This window comes from Chelonoidis abingdonii, chromosome 2, assembly GCF_003597395.2.
Source record: "Chelonoidis abingdonii isolate Lonesome George chromosome 2, CheloAbing_2.0, whole genome shotgun sequence".
In the NCBI taxonomy this organism is placed as follows: Eukaryota; Metazoa; Chordata; order Testudines; family Testudinidae; genus Chelonoidis; species Chelonoidis abingdonii.
In genome coordinates this window covers 39,286,194-39,309,578 of record NC_133770.1, presented here as the reverse complement: position 1 = coordinate 39,309,578, position 23,385 = coordinate 39,286,194, and the positions used below count along the sequence as shown (strand labels likewise).

At 43.4% G+C, this 23,385-nt stretch overlaps 1 protein-coding gene across 1 annotated transcript; it reads left to right on the top strand.

The window, feature by feature from the left end:
- Positions 1 to 1,656: 1,656 nt before the first annotated feature.
- On the top strand, positions 1,657 to 12,470 carry BMI1 (BMI1 proto-oncogene, polycomb ring finger). Its single transcript, XM_032775649.2, has 10 exons — positions 1,657 to 2,163; positions 7,112 to 7,245; positions 7,606 to 7,702; positions 8,442 to 8,497; positions 8,597 to 8,647; positions 8,928 to 9,036; positions 9,123 to 9,168; positions 9,765 to 9,863; positions 10,373 to 10,453; positions 10,539 to 12,470. Exons 2-10 carry the CDS (start codon positions 7,134 to 7,136, stop codon positions 10,866 to 10,868), a joined length of 981 nt encoding a protein of 326 aa, XP_032631540.1. The 5' UTR covers positions 1,657 to 2,163; positions 7,112 to 7,133; the 3' UTR covers positions 10,869 to 12,470.
- The last annotated feature ends 10,915 nt before the right edge of the window (positions 12,471 to 23,385 follow it).

The window sequence follows — 23,385 nt, the reverse complement described above, 5'->3', positions numbered from 1 at the left end:
TGCCGCTCCTTCATTAAAGCTCCGGAGCCAGGCACGGGGGTTTATTGCTCTGCAGCGATATTGGGACGTCATGGGAGGGGAGATTAAGATGGGACTGATCTTGCCCATTCCCTTCCCCTGTCGGTCAATACTCCCTGATATGAGCCCTTCCTTCAGGGAGCCGCATTCTCTGTTGCAGCCCTCTGACGAGCAAACCCCCGGAATGGGCGGAGAGCGGAGCTTTAGCCTTAGCAGTTTTACGCGGTCGTGGACCGTGTCCAACACTAGGGCGCCTCCCGTCCACACTGGCTGTGTCCAGCGGGGTAACAGGAGATGGGCGCAGCCGCAGCAAGCAGCGCCGTGCCCTGGGGAGCCATAGGAGGGGCCGAGTCAGGGTGGGAGAGGAAGAAGGAATATGCCCGGGGGATAGGAGGGAGCCAGGCGTGCTCGCAGGATGCGCTGGGGACAAGGTGCATATGGCGGGAGGGGGGGGAGGAGGTGTCAGGGCATGTGGAGGAGGCAATGGCGAGCAGGATGACTACGCTGGGGGTGGAGGGTGCAGAGGGAACAAGGGTATGGATGAAAACGGAGACCGAGGGGTATCTATAGAAGACAGTGAGGAAGGGGTAGGAGTGTGGGGGAAAGGCGGGCCCGGGAAGGTGGTGTGTGTGAAGCGGGGTGGCATGTGTGTCTGGAAAGGGGCAGAGGGTGTGTGCAGAGGGGCGAGGAGGGGGAGCTGTGCTGAGTGTAGAGGGAAGGAAGGTGGAATAGGGGAGCGGAGGCTGATGGTGGCATGTGGATGAAGCAGGACGCAGGCGTGTGTGAATAGCAGTGTGGAAAGGCGGCCGTGGGACTGTTTGCAGATGGAAGAGGGACAGGAGGCAGGAAATTGTGTGTGTGCATCGAGGGGGGCAAGTGTTTTGTGTCGAGGGATGGGGGGTGCGTGTGCTCAGCGGGGGGAAATCCCGGGCAGTCGCACGGTTGCGGGCAAGGGCTGGAGGGGATGCGTGGAGTGGAGGGGGAAGAATGGGCACCGTGTGTGTGGAGGAGCGAGGAGAGCCCGCATGGTGAGCGCGGCGGTGGGACTGGAGGTGGGCAGGAGGGGTGGGCAGAGCGTGGGGAAGAGGCAGCTCTGGGTGTGTACAGCCCACCGCTGGGCAGAGATGGGGCTGGAAAGGTGGGCAGAGGAGGAGGCAGCTGGTGTGTGTGGATGTGGGGCAAGGAGAAGGACGGAGGCGGTGTGTGTCGAGAGGAGGCATGGACCGTGTGTGCAGAGCGGGGAGTGCGTGTGAATGGAAGGAGGGGTAGCAGGGCTCGCAGTGCCTGCAGCCGGCGGGGGAGAAGAATAGGGCTCGAAGGGGTGTGGAGGGAGAGGAGGAAAAGGCGAAGTGTGTAGTGCGGAGGGAAGCGGAGAAGTGGGGAATGTGAGTAGAGGGGGGGCCGGGGCAGCGTGTGTGCAGCGGGGAAAAGGAGGAATAGGCAGGATCTGTGTGTGTGCAGGGTAGGGGGAGGAGGAGGAACAGGCAGAGTGTGTGTGGAGTGGAAGGGGGAGGGGGTGGCGTGCGAGGAGGGGGAGGAGGCGGCTGAGTTGTGGGATTGGGTCATGGGGAGGCTGACGGACTCCGACTACACCGACACTAATTCCCAGGCCACCCTTAAGGAATGAGGAGCCCCACGTGATGCTGGCGGGGCGGGCGAACTCTGAGCCATTTTGGGGACGGTGTCAGTTTCCACTGTGTGCCTTCAGCGTTGCATTTTTTTCCCTCCTCCGCTCTCCCTTCCCTGTTTCCCCACCAACAACTATGAAATAATAATAATAAAAAGGAGACCAAGAGACAGAGCAGGGGCCGAGGGGGAGACAATGGGCTGGTGGAGACAGAACCCATCCGGATTAGAAAGATTTTAAACTCCCAGCTCCTCAGCCACCCAAAAACCAGACTCAGAGGGAGAGAGACAGAGGGAGTGAGAAGGGTCGGTGGAGGAGAGGAGAAAACCCGGTTGTTTTGTAACTAACATGAGCTGAGAGCAGCAGCAGCAGCAGCAATAAGCTTATTGCAATTGACAGCGTCTGCAGTTCATTTCAAGATGGCCGCTTGGCTCACATTCATTTTCTGCTGAACGACTTTTAACTTTCATTGTCTTTTTTGGCCGCTCCGATCATCACCCACCGGCTCCTTTTTCCGGGTATGTATAAAGCGAGGTGTCTCCTTGCCAAGGACGGGGGGCGGAAGGGGGTGGCGGCGGGTTTAGGCCGGTTTGGGGGCTGCAAAGGGGAGCCTAGGTGTCCCCCAAGCTCTCCGTATGCGAAAAGCGCTGACAGGCTGCTCCAACCACACACACACACACACACGCATAGACTCACAGCAGCAGCAGCAGTCTGTGCACTCACTTTCGTTACGCACCCACATTTGCAAATTTTAGTTTCTTTCTTTCCCCAGCTGCCCCCTAAAATGTTTCTGTGCACATGGCCCCCTAGGAGAATATTTATATTTCCAGTCCTTGTTTCCAGCCCGGCCTCAGCGCCCTTTGTTTAAAGGCAGATTTTGATTAAACCGGGACGGTTCATGAAATCTGGAGCTGCCTAGGTCAAGTGATTTCAGTCCTCTCCGAAAGAAATATGCTTGGGGGGGTTTAAAGTGTGAGATACTGCACCCATTTTATAGAGATAGGGCCACTGGGGGGTAGTGATCCCGCTGAGGGGGTTGTTAGACCGGGGGGGACCGCAAAGAAAATGTTATTAACTTAAGTTGGACAAACACTTCTGTGAAATTTGATGGCTTGTAAGATGGCGGTTCCCAGTTGTTTCCAATGCCTCCGTTTGCATTTGTGCTTAAAATGCTAAAGTTTCTGGGCTTGTACCTGTTGAGGGGGGGACAGGGGAGACCAAGGTTGAAAAATAACTTTTTGTGAAGAAATCACTTTAACTGTGACCCTTGAAAATTGGGTGTGCAGATTTACTATAGCGAAGATGGTGTGACTGCAGGACGTAGTGGGTTTTTTTGAATGGCTTTTTTTTTCTTTAACTGGTATTTTCCTTCTAAGCCCAGGAAGGGTAAATTAACATGAACTTCTCGGTAAAGTCTTTAAGGTGCCGTGGATTTACTCTTCGTGATGTTTATGGGTGGCACTATAAAGTTGATTGTATATGTTTATGGAATTGTGTGTGGCCTTGACAATACACAGCTTGGCGCTTTCCTAGCCATTTATTGTTAATATTTGGAAGTAAATAAGAAAAGAGAAGCGGGAAAAAAATCAATTTATATAAAAGGAAAATCTTCATTTTCCAGAATCTAAAAACTAAGCGTCGTACCCCGCTCTCCATAAAGTTTAGGGAAAAGTAGACATGTATACCCAACGCCAAGTATAGCATTCAATAGTTTTTTGCATAGTTCATAGTAGCCAGTGTTTCTTTATTTTACAGGACTCTTAAGGACTAGAGAGTTTCTGGAAATGTAGTCCACTAAAAATGCTTAGAGGCGCTATTTACAATACATCCCGTAAACTAAGACAGACGTTTGTTGCAATTTACCAGATACAAACTATTGATCTATACCAGATCATGGCGATACCTACAAATTCACTTTAGTTTATTTAGGTAGACTGATTGGGCACTTCATGTAGTTAAATTTATGAGCCTGATTTTAAGGGCTGGGGATTTTTACCCTCTGCTGCCATTCTTCAGTTCTTTCTTTACTACAATGTTCTGTGCAAAGACTGTGGGGAAATACTGTCCGTACAGTTCCTTTAAAACATATGTGGACATTCTTTAGTGAAGGGAGAATAATAGTATTCATAGTAAAAGTGGCTCTTATTCCTAAAGATAATAAGGCTTTATATGACAGGCTTGTTACTGCTGAACAGACAGTTCTTCCAGCGGATATAGGTGCAAAGTACGCAAAACCGTCTGAATGAAGTTACCTATATTTTAGGTATACTTTGTTACACACCTGGAAAACCGAATTAGATAGTTTATTGCACTCAGATTTTTTTCATAGTCTAGCTGATTATAACCACAAGAACGTGCTTCTGTTTTTCTTCATTTTGACATAGCCCATGTAAGGCCTCTAAACAGTCAGTTGGCTGTCACTGTTTACCGCTAGCAAGTTTTACCATCACGTATTGTTACATTTAGTTGGGGTTTTTTTGGTTGTGTGTGTAGCTATATATATATATATATATTCATGTTAAGGGACAGTTTGTGTTGGCTATGGTGAGTCTATGGATTCTTAACGTTAATACCAGTAGAAAAACCTGTAAGGATTTTCCTCTAACCAAAATATGATGGTCAGGTTTTGCTGTAGTAAAATATAGTGTGTGTGTGTGTATAATGGACACACTCATCTACAGAAGTGTGTGTGTACCAGGTGACTTGTAGTGAGTATTTGGGTGTTTGATTCAGTTTGCTACATGAGATCACAGATTTAAAAGACAGCTCATAGCATGCGGTTAACAGAAAAAGAGTTAACTTTAGACTATAAATAATATGCGATAGGGAATGCTGCGACTAAACAAGGTTGACGGTTGAATTACATTCTCCATTTAGGAAGAGGCTACGCTTGCATGAAATAAAACGTGTTAATATCTTTTGAAGGACTGCCCTGGTATATCAGGACTTGGGAAGAATTCTAAACCAACCGTCCTATGTGACCTCTGCCACGGTCTATTTTGCAATATAGATGTGTACGATTTACACGGTGTTGGGTTTAACAGATAAAACACAGAACAGTGAAAGCAGCCTGTTCATATTTGAGTAATGTAAGAAACCCCAGGTCAATGGCAATTCAGTAATATACTTCAGAGACTGAAGTAAAGCCGCCTTGCATTTATCCTCTCGTACAAAAACATGCTGTCGATATCAATAAAAAAGAGTGGCAGATTGGAGACTGTTGAGGCGATCTTTGGGATCAGAATACCCTGCGCGGTGCCACACTCAGCCTTGGGGATATCTCCTCACCATAGCCTTTTGCACATGGCTCGCAATCATTTCATATAGGAGAGTTTGTCTACTGTATATTGCTAGTTCAGAGAGTCTCATGTAGCAGCAAGTGAAGTTTTCTCGCTCAGGTCGCTCGTGGGCGCTGTGGACACTTTCTCAGAAATGTTGTAGCCCTCACCTGGCCAGTTTGACTGACATTCGGAATGTCAGACGTGGTTTCGGAACCTGGTTGGTATCGTTGGGTTTCACTGGTTGGTATCGAAGCTTGCGAGGATCTGGGGAGAATCTCCAGCACTATCCAACAGCGAGTTTCATAAACTCAGTCATTTCAGTCGAGGGTAGCTTCTACTGTGTCTCAGGAAGGGTGAGATCAGGAAACTTGGTCCGTGGAGTGGGAGCACTGGAATGGGGAGGTGACTGGCATGCATTGTTATGTCACGCTGTTCAGGTTCTAGCTGACAGTAAATAATTTACTGTGCAATTGGCTCAGCTGGCGGCTTTTTTTAATCCTTGGAGTTTACTCTTTTCCCTCTTATTCTTTCCTATATATGATTTTTGTTAGTGTTGTTGCAGCCGATGGGGGTTTGTAGGCTGCGGGCTGGGAAAATGACATTTGTTTTTCACTCCTGTCGCTGCACAGCGTTGACAAGGTGTTGATTTAGCGTTAGGAATGGTCTGGTCACGTGGTCCTTTGCATATTGTCACTCCAGCACTGTTTAAAGTAGCTTTTATTGCTCAAAAGGTGATTTGTTCAAACAGTCTGAGATTTGCACACCGGCTTCCTCCCAAACGGACAACTCACCCCCTTATTGCAAATCTCTCTTCACCTTAGCAAAACTTTGCACCGTTCCTATCCGAGCGGCGGGAGAACTTCATTTTAGACCCCAAAAAGCGTTAAAACGAGACCCAGTTAAATAAACATCTCGGTAATGCGATCGCAGGGAGCTGGGGCGAAGTCTACAGCTGGCGAGCTAGGGGGATCTGCCTGGGAATGCGGTTCAGCTGGGCTGGGAGAGGGAGGGAGCAGAGGGGAAGAGGAACGATCTCAGACAAGCTCCTTGCACCAAGTCGACGTGGATAGAGGCCCCTGAGAGGATCCGAAATGGCCGAGACTCGGGAGGAGCCTCTTGCATTTGCCTCCACTAGTCTAAGACCCCAACACCGGCTCGACGCAGCTCTCTGGCGGCCCGAGACCCCTCCCACCACCAGCTCCGCTTTCAGCCCCTACCCCCACCCCCAGCCTTTCCTTCCAAATCCGGCTCCGCTCTCTTTGCACCCTGCGGGATCGTGCGGCAGCTCTGCCGAGCCCGGCCCCACCAGCCCCTCCGCGCCGGACACTACCTCCCCCAGCTGCACCCCAGCCCCAGCCCAGGTTCCTCCAGGCCCAGGCTCTGCCCGGCGCCTCTTCGCAGACACCCGCAGCCTGGCCGGGCCGCGCCCCCTCCCCGGCCCGGCTTCCCCCGGCCCGCATCCTCCCCTCGGCTCCCCCCCGCCTGGCTCTCGTGTGTTCCCAGCGGTGGCAGGATGCCAAGTGTAAGTGTAAGTTGCTATAGCAACCCCCTCGGATAGCTGAGCAGTCCCGAGCCTGCACCGAGCGCGGCGCGAGGGGGGAGCGGCCGCCGCCCGGACCCCAGCCCCGGCCCGGTGGGCAGCGGGCAGCCCCCGGGGCCGGCCGGAGCAGCTCCGAGGTGCGTGTCCCCCAGCCCCACCCCCAGCCCTCCGGAAATGCCAGGGCGGGCGCAGCGGGAGGCGCCGGTTCCCCTTTGTGTGGCTCCCCTGCAGCCCCGTGCCCGGCCCGCCCCACGGAGAGGGGACTCGGCTCCCTCCGCACCCCGGGCTGCGGGCTCCAGCGGCGCCGAGGGGATCTGGGCCAGCGAGTAACCGCAGCACCCGCGGGTGAGCGGGTAGGTGCTGTGCAGCGGGCTCGCCCTCCCGGAGCTGGCAGAGGGCTTGGACCCCGGCCCCCAACGCGGGGCTGCAGGCACCTCTGGCCAGGACATTTCCCTGGGCTGTGTCACCCGGGCATCGCGCCCGCCCGCAATTCCCTGTCTGGCCACTTCTCCCCCTCCAGTCTCCTTCCATATTTCCTTGCGTTTTGGGGATGCAACTTCAGCGTGGGTGGGGAAACGCGGGCTCTCTGTCCCTGGGACACTGAGCTTGTCCCCTAGTCAATGGTCCTCTGTGTGTGTCTTTCAGAGCCGCCTTTTCTTAAGCAAAAATGCACCGAACAACCAGAATCAAAATAACCGAGCTAAACCCCCATCTTATGTGTGTGCTCTGTGGCGGGTACTTCATTGATGCAACAACCATCATAGAGTGTCTACACTCCTGTAAGTACAGTAAGACTCTTCGCATTGTCTCTGTGCTGCTTCGCACCTTTCCCGTGCAGCCGGAAAAACAGAGCTATTAGCTAGAACGTCCAATATGCAGATTTGTGCGAAAGATGATTTGTTCACATTTCGTTTGACAAAAGCCTTAGTCTTTGTTAACGTGGTGTGTATATCTAGGTACACACTGAGCGTCTCAGTTTCACGTTAATTGCAGCTAATCAGAGAACTTGTTTAGCTTAAGCAGCGCATTTCTAACAGTGAACCATTTATTAGCTTGCATAGTGTAAAAATCGCATCCCTGTCCATATTTGAGTATTGCCTAATAATATTACTAAAAGCCTTACGTGTTTTTACTTATAGTCTGTAAGACGTGTATCGTACGTTACTTGGAGACAAGCAAGTATTGTCCTATATGTGATGTCCAAGTTCACAAAACCAGACCGCTTTTGAATATAAGGTAGGAGAAAAGTGTAATTTCACTTTATAAAAGGGGTCTAGCTGTGAATATTTTGATGTTATCTCTTCATCTACAATTTAAATCTGAGAGGAGTTGTCAATTTACATGCTAACGTTTGCCTATGTGCTGTCTTTGGAGTCTTATCACGGATTGAAATGGAAGACTTGTCTGGATGCGAGACACAATGTTTTTGTATTTTTTGGAATACACTAATCGCTTGAACAATGTCCTTTCCCCTCTCCTTATTTATCACAATCCCATATTTTGTATCTCCATGTTCCATTTCACACAGACATCCTGCAGTGCAACCTTTTAACTGTTCTTCAGAAACATCAAAAATATTTATGAAACTCAAAAGGAAAAGTTAAACTTCAAAACAAAGTCCTCATCCTTTAGCAGGATCCGTTATTGCTTCTTTGTGATGTTTATCTCCTCGTTTTGGTTGGTGGTTACAGGTTTTTAAAAGGCCTTCATTCAGACTGAGTGAACACTGTACGAGATAAATTGCTAGGGGACAGAAAATATTGTCAGTCAGATAAATTGCAAAAGAGTTAACATTTATTTTAATAAGGTCAATTTGTTTGTAAAGTCTTGTGGGTTAATTTTAATAGAGCTGAGCCTTTTCTTTTTGTAGATGATCCCTCATTGCTAAGGGATTGATTATAAATGAAGAGCTGTAACTTTTATTCAAATATTGTTGCATTTGCTTATTTGTATTTTGGGGTTGTTGTTTTTTTAGGTCAGATAAAACTCTCCAAGATATTGTGTACAAACTAGTACCAGGCCTTTTCAAAAGTAAGTAGTTAAATCAAATAACAATACATAATTACTATGCTGCCTTTTTACCTATAGCACAGAGTAAACTAAATGAAACATATATGCTTTCCCATCCAGATGAAATGAAAAGAAGAAGAGATTTTTATGCAGCTCATCCATCAGCTGATGGTAAAACTTTCTAGTTTATTAAACCTTTGGTAACAATAACATAGACTGGACCTTATACTTTAGCTAAAACATCTTAATATTTCCTCTTTCATTTACAAATTATTTAACCATAAACACATTTAAGACATCCTGGATTCAGGTTTCTGATTAAAGATATAATAATGACTACTTAAATACTAATACATTATCTTTGTATTGAGGTTTTCCCCTGTTACTGATAATTGTCATTCTGTCTGATTTTAATTTAAAAATATAAACGATTGTGGAAATTTCTGTGCAGCTGCCAATGGCTCTAATGAAGACAGGGGAGAAGTTGCAGATGAAGACAAAAGAATTATAACAGATGACGAGATAATAAGCTTATCCATTGAATTCTTTGACCAGAATAGGCAAGTTCTGTGGGCAATATTTTATGTTTATCAGTATTAACAGCTCTATCTATTATTTGTTGTAATTGTTTCATTGTTGTCTCCAGATTGGAACGGAAAGGAAATAAAGAGAGAGAGAAATCAAAGGATGAGGTAAATAATCTAGTTTTACTCGAGACAAAAGCCTAGACAGAAAAAAAATAATTACTTTTTGGAGAGTTTGGTGGGTGAGCTAAATAAATAAATCTATCTATCTGCCAGAGGAAACAACCCCCATAAAAAGATATTAAACAGAGGTTTCCAACTTCTTACTGCTATAGATAGAAAGAAATTGCTTTGGCAGACAAGGTAGAAGCTATGTTAATACTTTAAAAATGGAAAGTGAAGTAGTCTGCTTTTATTTTTTAAATGTAATTTCTTAGAATAAAGACAATTTGAATTTTTTAAATATAATCACTTGAAACATCTCTTCTAATATTGTAATCTGTTTTAGCACCCTTATATATACCATTACTTATATAGTATTTGATTTTGCTCTACAATTATTCTTTTTTTTTTTTTAGTATTTAGTGCCTATTTCCAATTTTCTTCAAAAGGAGTTCGCAGTAGAAATCTTAAAACTGTAGTTGGTCATTTTATAAAGTGTGTATGCTTTTATTCAGTTATACTGTGTCATCCTAAATTAAACTGTTAAAAAATTGCTGTTTGTTCTCAGTACATGGACTGACTTTTTCCAAATATACTGTTAGGTGAATGACAAAAGATATTTACGCTGCCCAGCAGCAATGACAGTGATGCATCTAAGAAAGTTTCTCCGAAGTAAAATGGATATACCTAATACTTTTCAGGTACCTGGATTTTTTTTTATTTTGTTTTGTTTAACAGTCCTTTTATTCTAAACCTTCCAGAGCTGGTTAGCTTTATTGTTGTTTATTTATTTTATTTTATTTAAAGTGGGTTTCTGATTAGTTGTTTAACTCAGAACCAGAAAATAATAAGAACTAACCATATTTAAAATGTGTAATGTAATATTTTGTAAGAAATAAGAAAATACTTTAAAATCCCAAAGTAGTATTTGTGTTTATTCTGTATTTTTTTCAAATTTATTTCTGCCTTCTAAATACTGAGGAAATTATTCTGCATAGACTTTTTAAAAGTTAAATACTCTTTTCATATATGCCAAATAAATAGTACCTATCAAAAGTTCTCCTCTGCCAGGCAGTTTTGGAGTAAAAGGTTTTGGAGTCCCTTTGATAATATTGCTTTCAGATCACTTTTCCCTGGAAGAAAAATATATTATGCTTTAAGTTATTCTATTCTGATACTTATTAATTGAAGGGTTAATGTCTTAAAATAGATCGATGTGATGTATGAAGAGGAACCTTTGAAGGACTACTATACACTAATGGATATTGCCTATATTTACACTTGGAGAAGGGTAAATAGCTGCCGTTTCTCTTCTCACGTTGTAATCTTTACTGGTGCGGAGAGTGTGCTTATAGTGCCTTCTCTTTGTTTTGCAGAATGGACCTCTTCCTCTGAAGTATCGAGTTCGACCGACTTGCAAAAGAATGAAGATCAGCCACCAGAGAGAGGGCTTAAATAATAGCGGAGAATTAGAAAGTGACTCTGGGAGTGACAAGGCTAGCAGCCCAGCAGGAGGCATCCCCTCTACTTCATCTTGTTTGCCCAGCCCCAGCACTCCAGTGCAGTCTCCCCATCCTCAATTTCCTCATATCTCTAGTACTATGAATGGAACCAGCAGCAGCCCCACCAGTAACCACCAATCCTCCTTTACCAACAGAGCGCGGAAAACATCAATAAATGGCTCTTCGGCAACTTCGTCGGGCTGACACCTCCATGAGACTGCCGAAAACCCTGATTTATATAGATCTCTTCATGCCATTACAGCTTTATAGATGCTAATACATGTTACTATCGTCCAAATCGCTTTCTTTTGTAGTGACACCGAACTTGGCTATGAAAGATGGACTAGGTGACTGTTTATATGGACGTTAATTACAACGAAAGATTGTTCTGTAAAGGATTATTTTCAAAGGACTGGGAAGCAAACCGACGTGTACCATGATGTGTTAGGAAGGAGGTGGAGTGATTTCTGTCCCAATCATTTAGACGTGGAAAGCTCCGGAAGTGGATATAAACCTTGGGATGTAGTTTGTTAATCCAGACTAACTCCTACATTACATTCTCTTCAATTGTTATTGTTATTATGCTGTTTTGTGAACCTGTAGAAAGCAACTGCTTTTTCATCTTGAAATTCAACAAAACGGAAAGAATATGCATAGAATAATGCATATATGTAGCCATGTCACTGTGAATAACTATTTCTTGCGTATTAGCCATTTTGATTCTTATGTTGCATCCTTACTTTTCTGTTGCTGGGCAGAACCGATCAAAATGAAAGTAAACTTCAGTTTTACAATTTGTATGCCTAAAAGCGGGTATTACCGTTTTATTTACTGACTTTGTTTAAATGATTCGCTTTTGTAAGAATCAGATGGCATTATGCTTGTTGTACAATGCCATATTGGTATATGACATAACAGGAAACAGTATTGTATGATATATTTATAAATACTATAAAGAAAATATTGTGTTTCATGCACTCATGATATGGTTGTTAAATTTCCAAACTGGTTCGACCCTTGCAGATGCCACCTGTTTGAATTTTGCTGATATTGCAGAGAACACCTTGTGTGTGTGTGTGAAAGCTTCCGTCTTTGAGAGCTATCACAAATCTCTGTTAACCTGAAAGCAATTGGCAATCTTAATAGGATTTTATGGGCTTTATCTTGTTTCAAGTGATATTTTTACTTTTACCCAACTACTAATAGTTTAACTGGTGCAGTGAAGAAAAATTAAGGAACATAGAAGTGATTTACATGTTTGGTTAGTTTTATTATTTGGTGTGATGGAATTGTGTTTTTAAAAAGCACATGGAATCACTACAGAAGCCATAAAATATGTGGTATAAATTTTAAGGAACCAACAAGTTGCTGGATGAAGGCATTTTATCTACATTTGTTTTAATATATATGTATATGGTACAGTACTAACTTCATTAAAATTTAACAGGTACTTTAATATTTCCAATCAACTGTGGAGAGCACCTCCTATTTAATGTCCTGCCAATAGGAGCATTTTATCAGAGGTTTTCAAAGGTCTTATTTTTGAACTAGGAGGAACACTTTCAACTCAAAATATGAATAGCCCGGAACACTTTTCAGTTTGTGCTTTGCTTTGGTCGAACTTCGTGTGTGCTCATCACCCACCATTTATACATTTGTGAGGGTGTTTATTCTATATGGATATTGTTTCATGTTTGTACGGGAAAATTGTAGTTAAACATTTCATTGTCTCCAGTCTGCAACAGAAGCACAATTCTATTGCTTTGTCTTGCTTATAGTCATTAAATCATTACTTTTGCATATAAATTGCTGTTACTTGTCCTGCTTGTTTTTATAGATCACGTGACTGCAAATCCTCCCTAGGGATTATTGATGTATAATGTCTTGTTAAACGAGAGTTGATATTTTTTCCTGTAGTAAACATGTACAGTTCCATTTCAGCAGTTAAAACGTTCAGTTTTATATACAGGAATATCTTTCATTTATAGTTGATCAAAGAAATAAACAAATAAAAGGGATACTTCATTGAATAAATAGCAAATAAGCTTTGTTAATCATGTGATATCAAAGATAAGTAGAGTGCTGTTACTGAAATACTGTGTGTGTGTAGGGCAGGTTTCGGTAAATAGAACAGGTCACCACAGAATGAAAATAACGCAATCGTCTTAAGAGTGCTGATTTATTTCAGATGCATGCATAGTAAACAAGCAGAGTTCTTTATTTCACCTGAATAGTTCTTAGGACTAAGTGGTTAATTCTCAAATGTTGACAAAGGAGATTTATTTTTCTTCATATCCGTCCTACCCACACTTTAGGAATCGTGGGGCTGTGGGGCGTAGAGATTGTGTCCCTCCATCTCTAGATTACTTTTTAAAAACTTAATGGAACAAAATATTTTTTTTAAAAGTAAAGATGGTTCAGTCGCACGGAGAATTGTCTTGGCCCGGCTCCCTGTCCTATATAAAGTATGAATTAATTCACAACAAAGGCCAGCATTGAGCCCAAAACACTGGATTGCACATAAATCAAACTAAGCTTCTTTATTTTGGAACCAGTTCAATAATTATAAATGTTCCAATAAAAACTGAGTTAATATTGGTACATACAACCTTTCCGTGAAGAATAAGTACAATAAAATGTGAGTTGGATAGTTCCCTTCAGAATTTATACAATTTCTATAATACACTGGACTTCACTTCATCCAGTCCTTCTAAAAATGATAACCCTAACGATCTAACGGAGCTGTAGTACGTCTGTTCTTCCCTCGAAAATGTTTTGCTACGTGCTGTTTTGTTACAGTGATGCACGTATTTTGCTAAATTTATTTGGAAAAAAACCAAGATAGCATCTTGATGTTTACATCAAAGCAGTTCAATCATTCTCCTGGTTTCACAAGATTCTTAGCAAGTAAAATGCACTGTTGTCAGGGGAAGAACTTTAAATGATAAGTTTAATGATAACTTTAAATGGGTAAGTCTTTAAATGATTCTTTATAGCCCGTGAAGATGAAATGGATATTTAATGTGACAATACAACAAATTCCTCATACTCGGATTCATCTTAAAGATTATTTTTATTGGGAAAATAAGCCAAAGTGTGCGATGTCCAATTGCATTTTCTGTAAAAACATGTTCAATCAAATCCATCCTATACATGGATAAAGTTTAAAGCAGGTTTATTTTATATGCATAGGAATACTACATTTTTCATTGCTCGTTGCTCCAAAATTCAGTTCCGGTTCAGCTGCCAATTGCTCCACGCATAACTTGTGTCCACCCAGAATGGTGCATGCGAATTTAATGGCCCACTCGATCCCCTCTTTTAAAAAGTATTTCAGAACTTTTTTTCCCACAAGCAGAATTGTGTCCCGAGTTACGAAGTAGTGCTTAAAACAACCCATTTCATTGTCTTTCATAGGCCAGTATCAGCGTGTAGCTATTGCAGTTCCAAGGTGAACTCCAAGGAGCCTTTAGCGTCACGTAATTAGACAGGAGAGCAAGAAGCTTCTTTCATTCACATGCCAAGGTGCCTGAGAAGAAAGGCATCTTTTTAGATAACTCGGTTCAAAGAAGCTTTTCTTCGGTTCTTTGGAAATGAATGGGGGCATTGAGACTCTGATGTTTCATATTCAAAGGCAGAGAAAATTTAAGCGTTAAACATGTATGTAAAGTGCAGGTAAATTTCTTCCTTTCATTCTCCAACACTATCAAGCATGTCACTCCGTTCCCCACCCTCATTGCTGCCAAAGAATCGACTTGTTTCGTTAGCAATTTCCAGTGAGAAGCCACAACGACTCTTTGCAAGGCTCTCGCGGATTAATGCTGGGAGGGAAGCGTGAACACTTCTGTTTGTTGCAGCTCTATGACTTGCAAGCGATCCTTCACATTGACCCTGGCCCTGTACGTAGCCTCTCCTAATATATTGCTGGTTATTACCTTTCAGAACATCACAAATGAGCTCTTGCAGTTCCGACCTTTACCACCAAACAGATTCACAAAGATCGGGTGTTTCTAGATGCACATGTACAACGAGCTCCCGTTTTCTAGCTAGACAGAGAAAAGCAAAGGCAACCTACACTGTGAGTTACCTGGGCAGGACTCGGATAGTTTTCCTCCGTGCAAGCACCTTCTGCCCTCCTAATTTTGATATTGTCAAATTCTGAGACAATGTTTACATAGATAAGTGTTTCCTGTTTCCGCTGTTAATTTTAATGTCCTTGCTTCTACTCTGGGTACTTGAAACGGATTTCCTTTATTTTAGTACTGTATAGGCAGGTTCTTTTTCTTCGCCTTTTCTTAATAGGTCCTATACAAGGAATGCCTTTGCAATTATGTAGAGGGGTATCTAAGGGGCTGAAGACATTAAGTGTTCCGATCTTGAAATCGTTACCATGTCAGGAAACCCCAACGGAACAGCTGTTTTAGTGCCGTATGAATTCAAATTCTGATATCGTAGTTTTTCAGATTTGCTTCTTGCAATCCCTTTTCTGCAATCAACCAGAAGAGTCACAGAAAGACAAAAGATCAAACCCTAATACCTTCCAGCGTCCCGGGTGTCATCTCGGTGCTTACTGGATTTGAATATCCATCTTTATTTAATGCACCGATTAATTGTATGCATTTAAAAATGTCAAACGCGTGGCTAAAAAAGGACCCAGGAACACATTTGGGGCTCGTTTCTCGAAGAGACGAAAGAAAAACTTGCATTCTGTGCTGTCGCTTTGAAGCTGGGCTGCAGCATGCAAATATCTTGAAACCATGAAGAGAGCCACGGAGGTGATTTTGGTGCTTGAGCCTGGATACCGAATTAGGGATACGACGTTCTCCTTTCAGTTCCTGTGTGCCTCGCTACAGATGTTAATTTTAGTTCTATCTCAGCGGCACATCGCACTGAAACTGATGCCCGTACCTCCATGTGGTGACTGGCACATATTTTCCTTCTCGAATTTGGAGGAAGCGAAACAAGCGGTGTTAGGCGCCGAAAATGAATCGTGTTGTGCTTTTTGGGGGGCGAAAAGCAGCCCTGCCCTTACTGGGGGTATTATTTCCCCGCATTAACGCGCGGTTATGTTAAAATAACCCCCACGGCTTCTTCATCTGGAGCAGTGAGCGTCAAAGAAAATATGTGCATCTGCAAATTCCCCCCACCCACTCCGTCCGCTGCGGGTTTGCTCAATGCCGCCACCGAAGCGTACAAGGCTCCTTGCTGCAGCGGCTCAGACTGGGGGGGAAGAGGCCATCTTGCGCCTGCGCAGCTCCGCTCGCAGACTGAACTTCCCACTTCTCTACCGCCAAATTCAAATGGGAATTTTCAGGCCGCGCACAAGGCAGTGAGCGACGGAGCAATTGCGAAGCTGAGACGCTGCGGGGAGACCCGACGTTTCTTCTGATCAGCCGCCAGGCCACAGAAAGACACATGCTCCTTGCACAGCCATCGCAAGCCGGAGAGCTAACGGGGAAACGAAAGCAAGAGAAAAGCACCCACCCTTCTTACAGGTAGCTTGAAAATCATCATTGCCAGTTGCGATCATGAGCAGTCGCCAAGTAGCAACCACTGCCCCCTGCAATCCAACGAGCAGCCACAGCCAAATTCATCCCTTAACAAAGAAGCAACCATTGCCAGTTGCCATCTTTCTCCCCGGTAACTGTGCCCAAAGCAAGCACCCATTGCAGTAGCGATGCTGGGCAAATGAACAGCCGTTGCCGAAGCAGCGATATTTGCTATACAAGCAATCATTCCCAGCGGCCACCGTTAGCAAATAACAATGTTGGCCGACTATAACCACTTCCAGAACGAGAGCCATTCCCAGCTGCAGGTCCCTGCTCATTCTGCGAAACAAGCATTCTTTCCAACCAAGGCTATGCAGATCAATGAACCCCACATTTCTCTGGGCATTGCTGGAGAAGGGAAAGAAGAAAAAGCTGCTCCCCATCTGTTCTCCTGTGGTGACACTGTGTGAAGGACACGAATCCCTCAGGCACCGATCGCCGTCCACACGCACACACATAACTCCAAGCCGGTACACGAGTGCAATGCAACCAAGTCACAGACAAACGGGCTTATTTAATAACCAGAGCGCACTGATTCGTGTAATAAGGAAGAATGTCCCTTGAGAAGCCGTGACCCACTGACACGCAAGTCCTGGAGTCTGTGAATCATGGAGTCCCCACACACACTCACACGCGTTTCCTTACGATGCTACTGGGAGCCCTAAAGCGGATCCCGTTTTGAGGGAAAGTGAACTCCTGACCACAACGTGAATGGGGGCTGGGGCAATGCTCATTGGCTGGTTTAGAGCAACCCCGGCAGCTCCAGCAGTCTCAGTTCTCCATGAGACTTGCTTCAAACGCGAAATATTTGGCGTCCAGAGAGGTCCCTCCAAATTCTGCCTGCATCCAGCGGCAAAAATAGGAAACAACGCTTCAGCAGACCAAAGCTAAGGCAGGGGCCATTTGAAGAAATCCAGGCCTCCCCCCGAATAAACGAAGGTGACTTAGATGCCATTTGGTGCTTGTATTTTAATGGCACGTTGCTGAATATCGCACCTCAGATACAGAGACAAAGGGCTGTATTTTTAATCGCTGTAAAAAAATGCAAATTCTTTTCCTCTCTGACCATCTCTATGGTATTTACATTTTCCACTGCAGTGTGGCTTCCCCTGTAGCGACTATTTCGCACAAAGAAGCTCAGCGAAATCTCCTTTATGATACAGAAGCATTTAAAATCGCACAGCTAACAACATAAGAAAATAAAAAACTACCCCCCTAAAAAGTTTCCTCTGGTGCTATTTCCCAGCGACAGTGGTGAAACTACAGAATGACTCAAATCCCAGATTAGTTGGAAATGCTCTTTGTGTCTTGTTCTGACGTTTGCTGAGAATAACGATCATTGACATTTCCCTCAACACTGACATTTTTAACTCTTCAATTCTGAATCGGTGAAAATGATCGCCAGGAACCTTCTCTGCCCAGGCACTTTTGATCGACTAGAAAAGAGAATACACAATCTCTGAAGCCGCTGCTGTAGTGGAGGCCTCAGAGACTGACAGACCGTAGGACTTGCTTTCAGGTGGAGATGTTCGAATGATCAGAGAAAAATGTCATCAGAGCGCCTGGTGAAACCTATGCAATACAATCACTGCCTCTCGTGTAGCCTCAGCAAGCAATCATAAAACAACTCCCTCGGCTCAGACGTATTTCTTCTTAAAATAAAATAATTATCTTGGGAACATTATTTCTGCTGCTCTTGGACAGTACATGCGACTGGGTGAGGAGGACGTCTGCTTTCTAGCAAGGGGTGTTTTTGGTGCTCGTGAGGCCGCAGCTCGTGCTGGAATTAAGTCATTAGGGGTTTTGAGTGCACATAGGTGGCAGTTTGCGAAATTCCCAGGAGACCCAGTTTGTAGCTGAGCCTTGGGGCCTCAGTCGCCGGGCGAGGAAATACAGAGTTGCATTTTCGCTGTGGGTCACCCTGAGTGTGTGGGGGAGGGGGGAGGAGAGGTTGTTGGAAGGACACGGAAATGCGATGACAAACGAGTATGAAGAGGGCTGCATATAACCTAATCACATAGGTACGGAGAAGGGTGTCTATAACCCGATCCTAACAGGCTTAAGTATGCCATCCCCTACGGGCACTGGAAGGGGATAGATAACCTCCCACTCTGTGCTCTGAAAGGCGTGTACAAGTTGTCCTCTACAAATGGAGAGGCGTGTATGTAACCCGCCTTCCGTGCTCGGAGAGGGGTGTATAATACCTCACCCTCCTGGCATGGGTAGGGAGGGGTGTATATAACTTCTCTCTTTATCCTCGGAGTGGCGTGTATATGACTTTGCCTTCTTGCCCTGAGGGGCGGGTAGATAACCTCACATTATAAGCACTGACATCGTGTATCTCCTTCGCGTTGACTGATCTCCCATGCAGGAAGGTCCACTTATGCAGGGAGGGGGTGTATATAACGTACCCGCTAGGATCTGCCATCTTGTCTCTCTGTAAGTGGATTGGCTTTTCTTTTCTTGGAGGTGTGTGCACCCAGGAACATGGGGCCTGCCGTGGGAGTGCCTTCCTCTCCTCCCTTGGCAGCTGCCTCGCGGGGTTCTCCGTGCTCTCTAGGTGACTCCAGCGAGCCCCACAAGCCGTGGCCTCTCTATTCCCGGCGCTTTCCTTGCCACCTCCCTGCTAGGTGCTTAGAGCTCGCAAGCTGTTCAGCTGATTTGTTGCTAATAGCAACCACACGACAGCGACTTCCAGCCCGCTCTGCTGCCGGTGCCTCTTGTTAAACCTCCTTTTTCTCTCGCAAACCGGGGTATAGTATCCTGTCGGCGCGGCATTTATTTGCCCCCACACTTACACGCAGCAATTGAAGGAATAACGGCTGTGTGCTTTTGTGTCTTCGCTAGGTAACACACAAAGCTGATCTTCGCGGTCAAGATTTCAGTATTGGCGTGCCAACCTCTGCGCCTTATTAGCACAGACTCTGTTTACTTCGCATTGTCTGGGAGCATTGTTTTGCATTACCAACGTGCGGATATATCTCAGCTCTCTCTGTGCATGTTCTGCGTCTCTATCTAGAGAGACACGAAGAGTCTTCAGCCGTAACTCAAAATACACACTCACACGTATTAATAGACACACACACACACACACAAAGACCTAATTGGTTTCAGATCCTTAAAGTGATTTAAGGCTTCTTTCAGTTTTGGAACACAACATGTTCTTCTCGGTGTCTGCTCAAGCTCTGAAGGTTCTACAGGAAACCAGTGATGTAACTACACACACGTGTCTGCCTCTGTCTGAATAAAGTATTCAGGACTACGAGGTTATATTTGCTGGTTTCATTTATGTAAGCTGACTTGTATTGTTTCACCTTCCTTTTAATTTAGTTATATTTATTTTGTTACGTCGTTATTCCTATCCTTTCTCTGAATTTGTACTGTACGGATACTAACTTCCACAAAGCAAATGTACACTATTCAATACCATTTACAAATCTCTATTAAAATGCCAATGATGCTTTTTCAAGTCATGAGAAAGGAATGACTAATTTCTAACGTGTTTGACATTTCTTTAGGTTTCTGGCATCAGTCAACAAAATTATTTTTAAAAATATATGTATTTTAAAAGATTTTATAAATTAAACGAATCGACAGAAATCTGAGACGAGGACCCACAAAGTTATTCTATTTAGGTATAGGTCAACATTTAGGGAAAAATGAAATATTATATGGTTTTAATTGTACTTCTCTTATTGAGTCTTTGTAAAATTAACTCGGGGGCCAACCCCATGTTAAAGTAATTAACGAACTAAAATGACTCGTTGACTACATTTTAATATAGGAAACACTATGCCATGACGATCCCCAAGACCAATATTTTCTTCTCTAAGAAAGTATTTAGTTTTCCGGACACCCTAAATACCAATAATAATTCACTTCGCTGGGAAAAAGTTATCAGCTGAAGTTAACAGTGTTAACCTCTAAGCCACAGAGGAAATCCAGTAAGCTCTCTGCATCACTCTTTCCACTAAAGCCTCAGACCTGCTAACTGATGGCGACATTAGGCAACTAAAAAGTAATTTTGCGGACCTATCTGAATACTTAAAGCAGTTATTAACAAACTTAAACAAGTCTGGTTGCCAAGATAAGTTGTAAGTATAATGCAAGCAACCAAATACTACACAAGACTAATGAGTAGGATGAATTCTGCTATATTATTGTAACTTTACATAATTCTAAGGAACATTGAAAATGTGATTTAGGAGCTGCAAGTTCTGCCATCAACTTTTAAATCCTTCTCAGACACTGAAAGCATTAACGGATTGGCTTGAAGTCGTAAACAGGAGTCTTTAAGACTGTTGCATTCAGATGATAATACAAATCCAGGACAATACAATACATAAACCCATCAACTAAATGTAACTCAATTTCAAGCAGTCTTGATTCTTTGTAAATTACCTATATAGTCCAAAGCAATTATGCTATTTAAATGAACCATATATCTGTGATGATTTTAGACTCCTTCTGGGGAAAAAAAGTTACCTCCAGACTTCGCACAATGTAATTATAAACACAATTTAAGCGATAAGAGTACTTAAGAAATACTTACCTGACCTCAGACAGGGAACTGAACAACCTGTTGCAATGCATCCTCACTGACACAAACACGAAAGTAAAGCCTGTGAAAAGTTTTTTTCTTCAGTGTTTCAAAAAGCACAGGCCAACAACAGCTGTGCTGTGCACTGAGTTGAAGGGAATATTATCTCATTTTCTCATGAGAACTGCATCTTCTAATGAATCAAGGGACAAGATTAAAGACCATCCATATTAATGTGAATTAGCGAGATTCACTTGAATAATGGTTGGGTTTCTTGTTTTATTTTAAACTTGAAACCAGAAATGCATCAGTTATCAGTTAACATGCCTAAGGCTACAGGTTTTCCATTACAAGCACTCACAGGCCACGCAATTAGGTCTGACAACCACGTTATTTCCATAAATGACTGTCTGTCTTGAGTACTTCTGCAAGAATCAATGATGTCGCTGTAAACTGAGTTTCTATACGATTTTTCATAGTTTATTGCCATCTATGTAAGTAAACCATCACAACGTACAGGAACGAAATAAAGCAGGAATATGTGGATACGTTTATTATTGTAATTTTGGCTTCTTAATATCTCTGAACACTTGACTTGTCTAGCCAGCCAAATCAATTATATCTGTAATTAACATCTTTACTTCCTTAAAAAACGTTGAACGTAAATCATTAGTGTTTGTTTATTTTTGTAATTTAACTTAAGAACCCGAAATTAGAATGACAGAAATGTGTTGAACAGCTGTTGCTTTGTCAAATACACGTGGTGACAATTTCCCAAAATATTTTCTGTTGCAAGTGACCTCTTTGACAGTCTCATTTGACGAGTCCTATTTCTTTTTGGAGCGAAGCATACAGCCAGTTTTTTTTAAATAGAAGGTTTCGAACTAAATATACATTGAAACAGTTGATTGTGGTGGATAATGCTGTTAGTTTCAGTCCATTTTATTTGCAACTGAACAGATTTCACGGATTATTTATTAACGTAATATAACTTTCTTAAAACCTGGGTAAACTTTGCTAAACTTTTAAATGAGGCTCAAATAATTTCTTTCAACTGCAAGGTATTTAGAAACCTTTCTTATTACCTATCAGATAACACGTTCGTGTCATAAGTAATATTTTTCATTGTAGTTGTTACATTTAAAGCCTTAAAGAATAACAAACAAACAGAAACAGTTTCCAAAATCATTATGAGATTTTGTTTTACATTTTGAGCTATATAGCTTTATACTATCCGTTAGAATTTGAAACACATCGGACATAGAGTAACTTGGCCAATATTTGGGTTAAATACTATATAAGTAAGAAGTTTTGTTCACAGATATTCAACTTATTTAGAATCACCATCAAAGGAAACTGGAGCAGGGTGTGCAACCTAGGTATGTTCAAACTCTGTCAATCTTAATTTCATATTTCAACTCTACTGTTTACTTTAGATGCTATAATGATGATCTCTGGGGTTATATTTATTTATAAATATAATCTTAGTTCTGCAAGATCAATTATAAAGCCAGACTCCAAATTTGTAAAGTAATTATGATACTTGGCATGGAGCTCATTAAAAATAGTAATTCACAAACACCGTATCCTTCTAGTAGTGGAGTTTTAAAACCTTAAGAGTCCAATGCAGCGACTAGGTTATCTAATAATTTAATATCTGGAGTCATAAGAACATAAGAACGGCCCTACTGGGTCAGACCAAAGGTCCATCTACCCCAGTATCCTGTCTACTGACAGTGGCCAATGCCAGGTGCCCCAGAGGGAGTGAACCAAACAGGCAGTGATCAAGTGATCTCTCTCCTGCCAGCCATCTCCACCTTCTGACAAACAGAAGCTAGGGACACCATTCCTTACCCATCCTGGCTAATATCCATTAAGGGACTTAACCTCCATGAATTTATCCAGTTCTCTTGTAAACGCTGTTGTACTCCTAGCCTTCACAACCTCCTCAGAGAAGGAGCCTTTTTTGAAAAAAATATGAATGTTGTAAAACGCAAAGATAAGCAGCATATCTGATGAAGACAGAAAGTTGTTGCTTACATCCCACTGGCATCTGTACATTACTCTGTTGTCACCAACAAATACAACCTTTCTTATTGGTTTTAGTGCTGGATACTGCATTAGAAATTATCAAAAGCTATCAGAGAGACAAGTCTGTCGCGTACAATATGCACCGCATTAAGCTCTGCTTGGAAGGAACTTTCTCCAGACGAATGCAGTAGAGGGGAAGAAATGGAATTTTCTCATAGCCCCATTTTTGAAAGGCAGAAGCCACGTGGGTGCCCCCTTACTTAATTTGCTCCTGAAAAAGGCAATAGCTTTTATTCGAAATTACAATCGATTATTCTTTATTAATTAAGACATCAGCCCTCAAGTCTGGATACGTGTGTACGTGTGCCCAGACAGCTGTGTGTGTGCTCTGTTCACATACCGCATTGTCAGAAGGAAGCGAGTCAAAAAACAAACTTTATTTCTCAGCTGCACATGCGCGATGCGCGGCGCAGTCCCATTGTCGGCTCAGCTGCAACACTTGCCCCCGTCTCCTCAGCCAGCTGCGCGCTGCTGCGCGGATTTGGGTGATTTTAAGCTCACTGCGATCCTTGTAAAGGAAACAGAACAAAGTGCCCCCGGG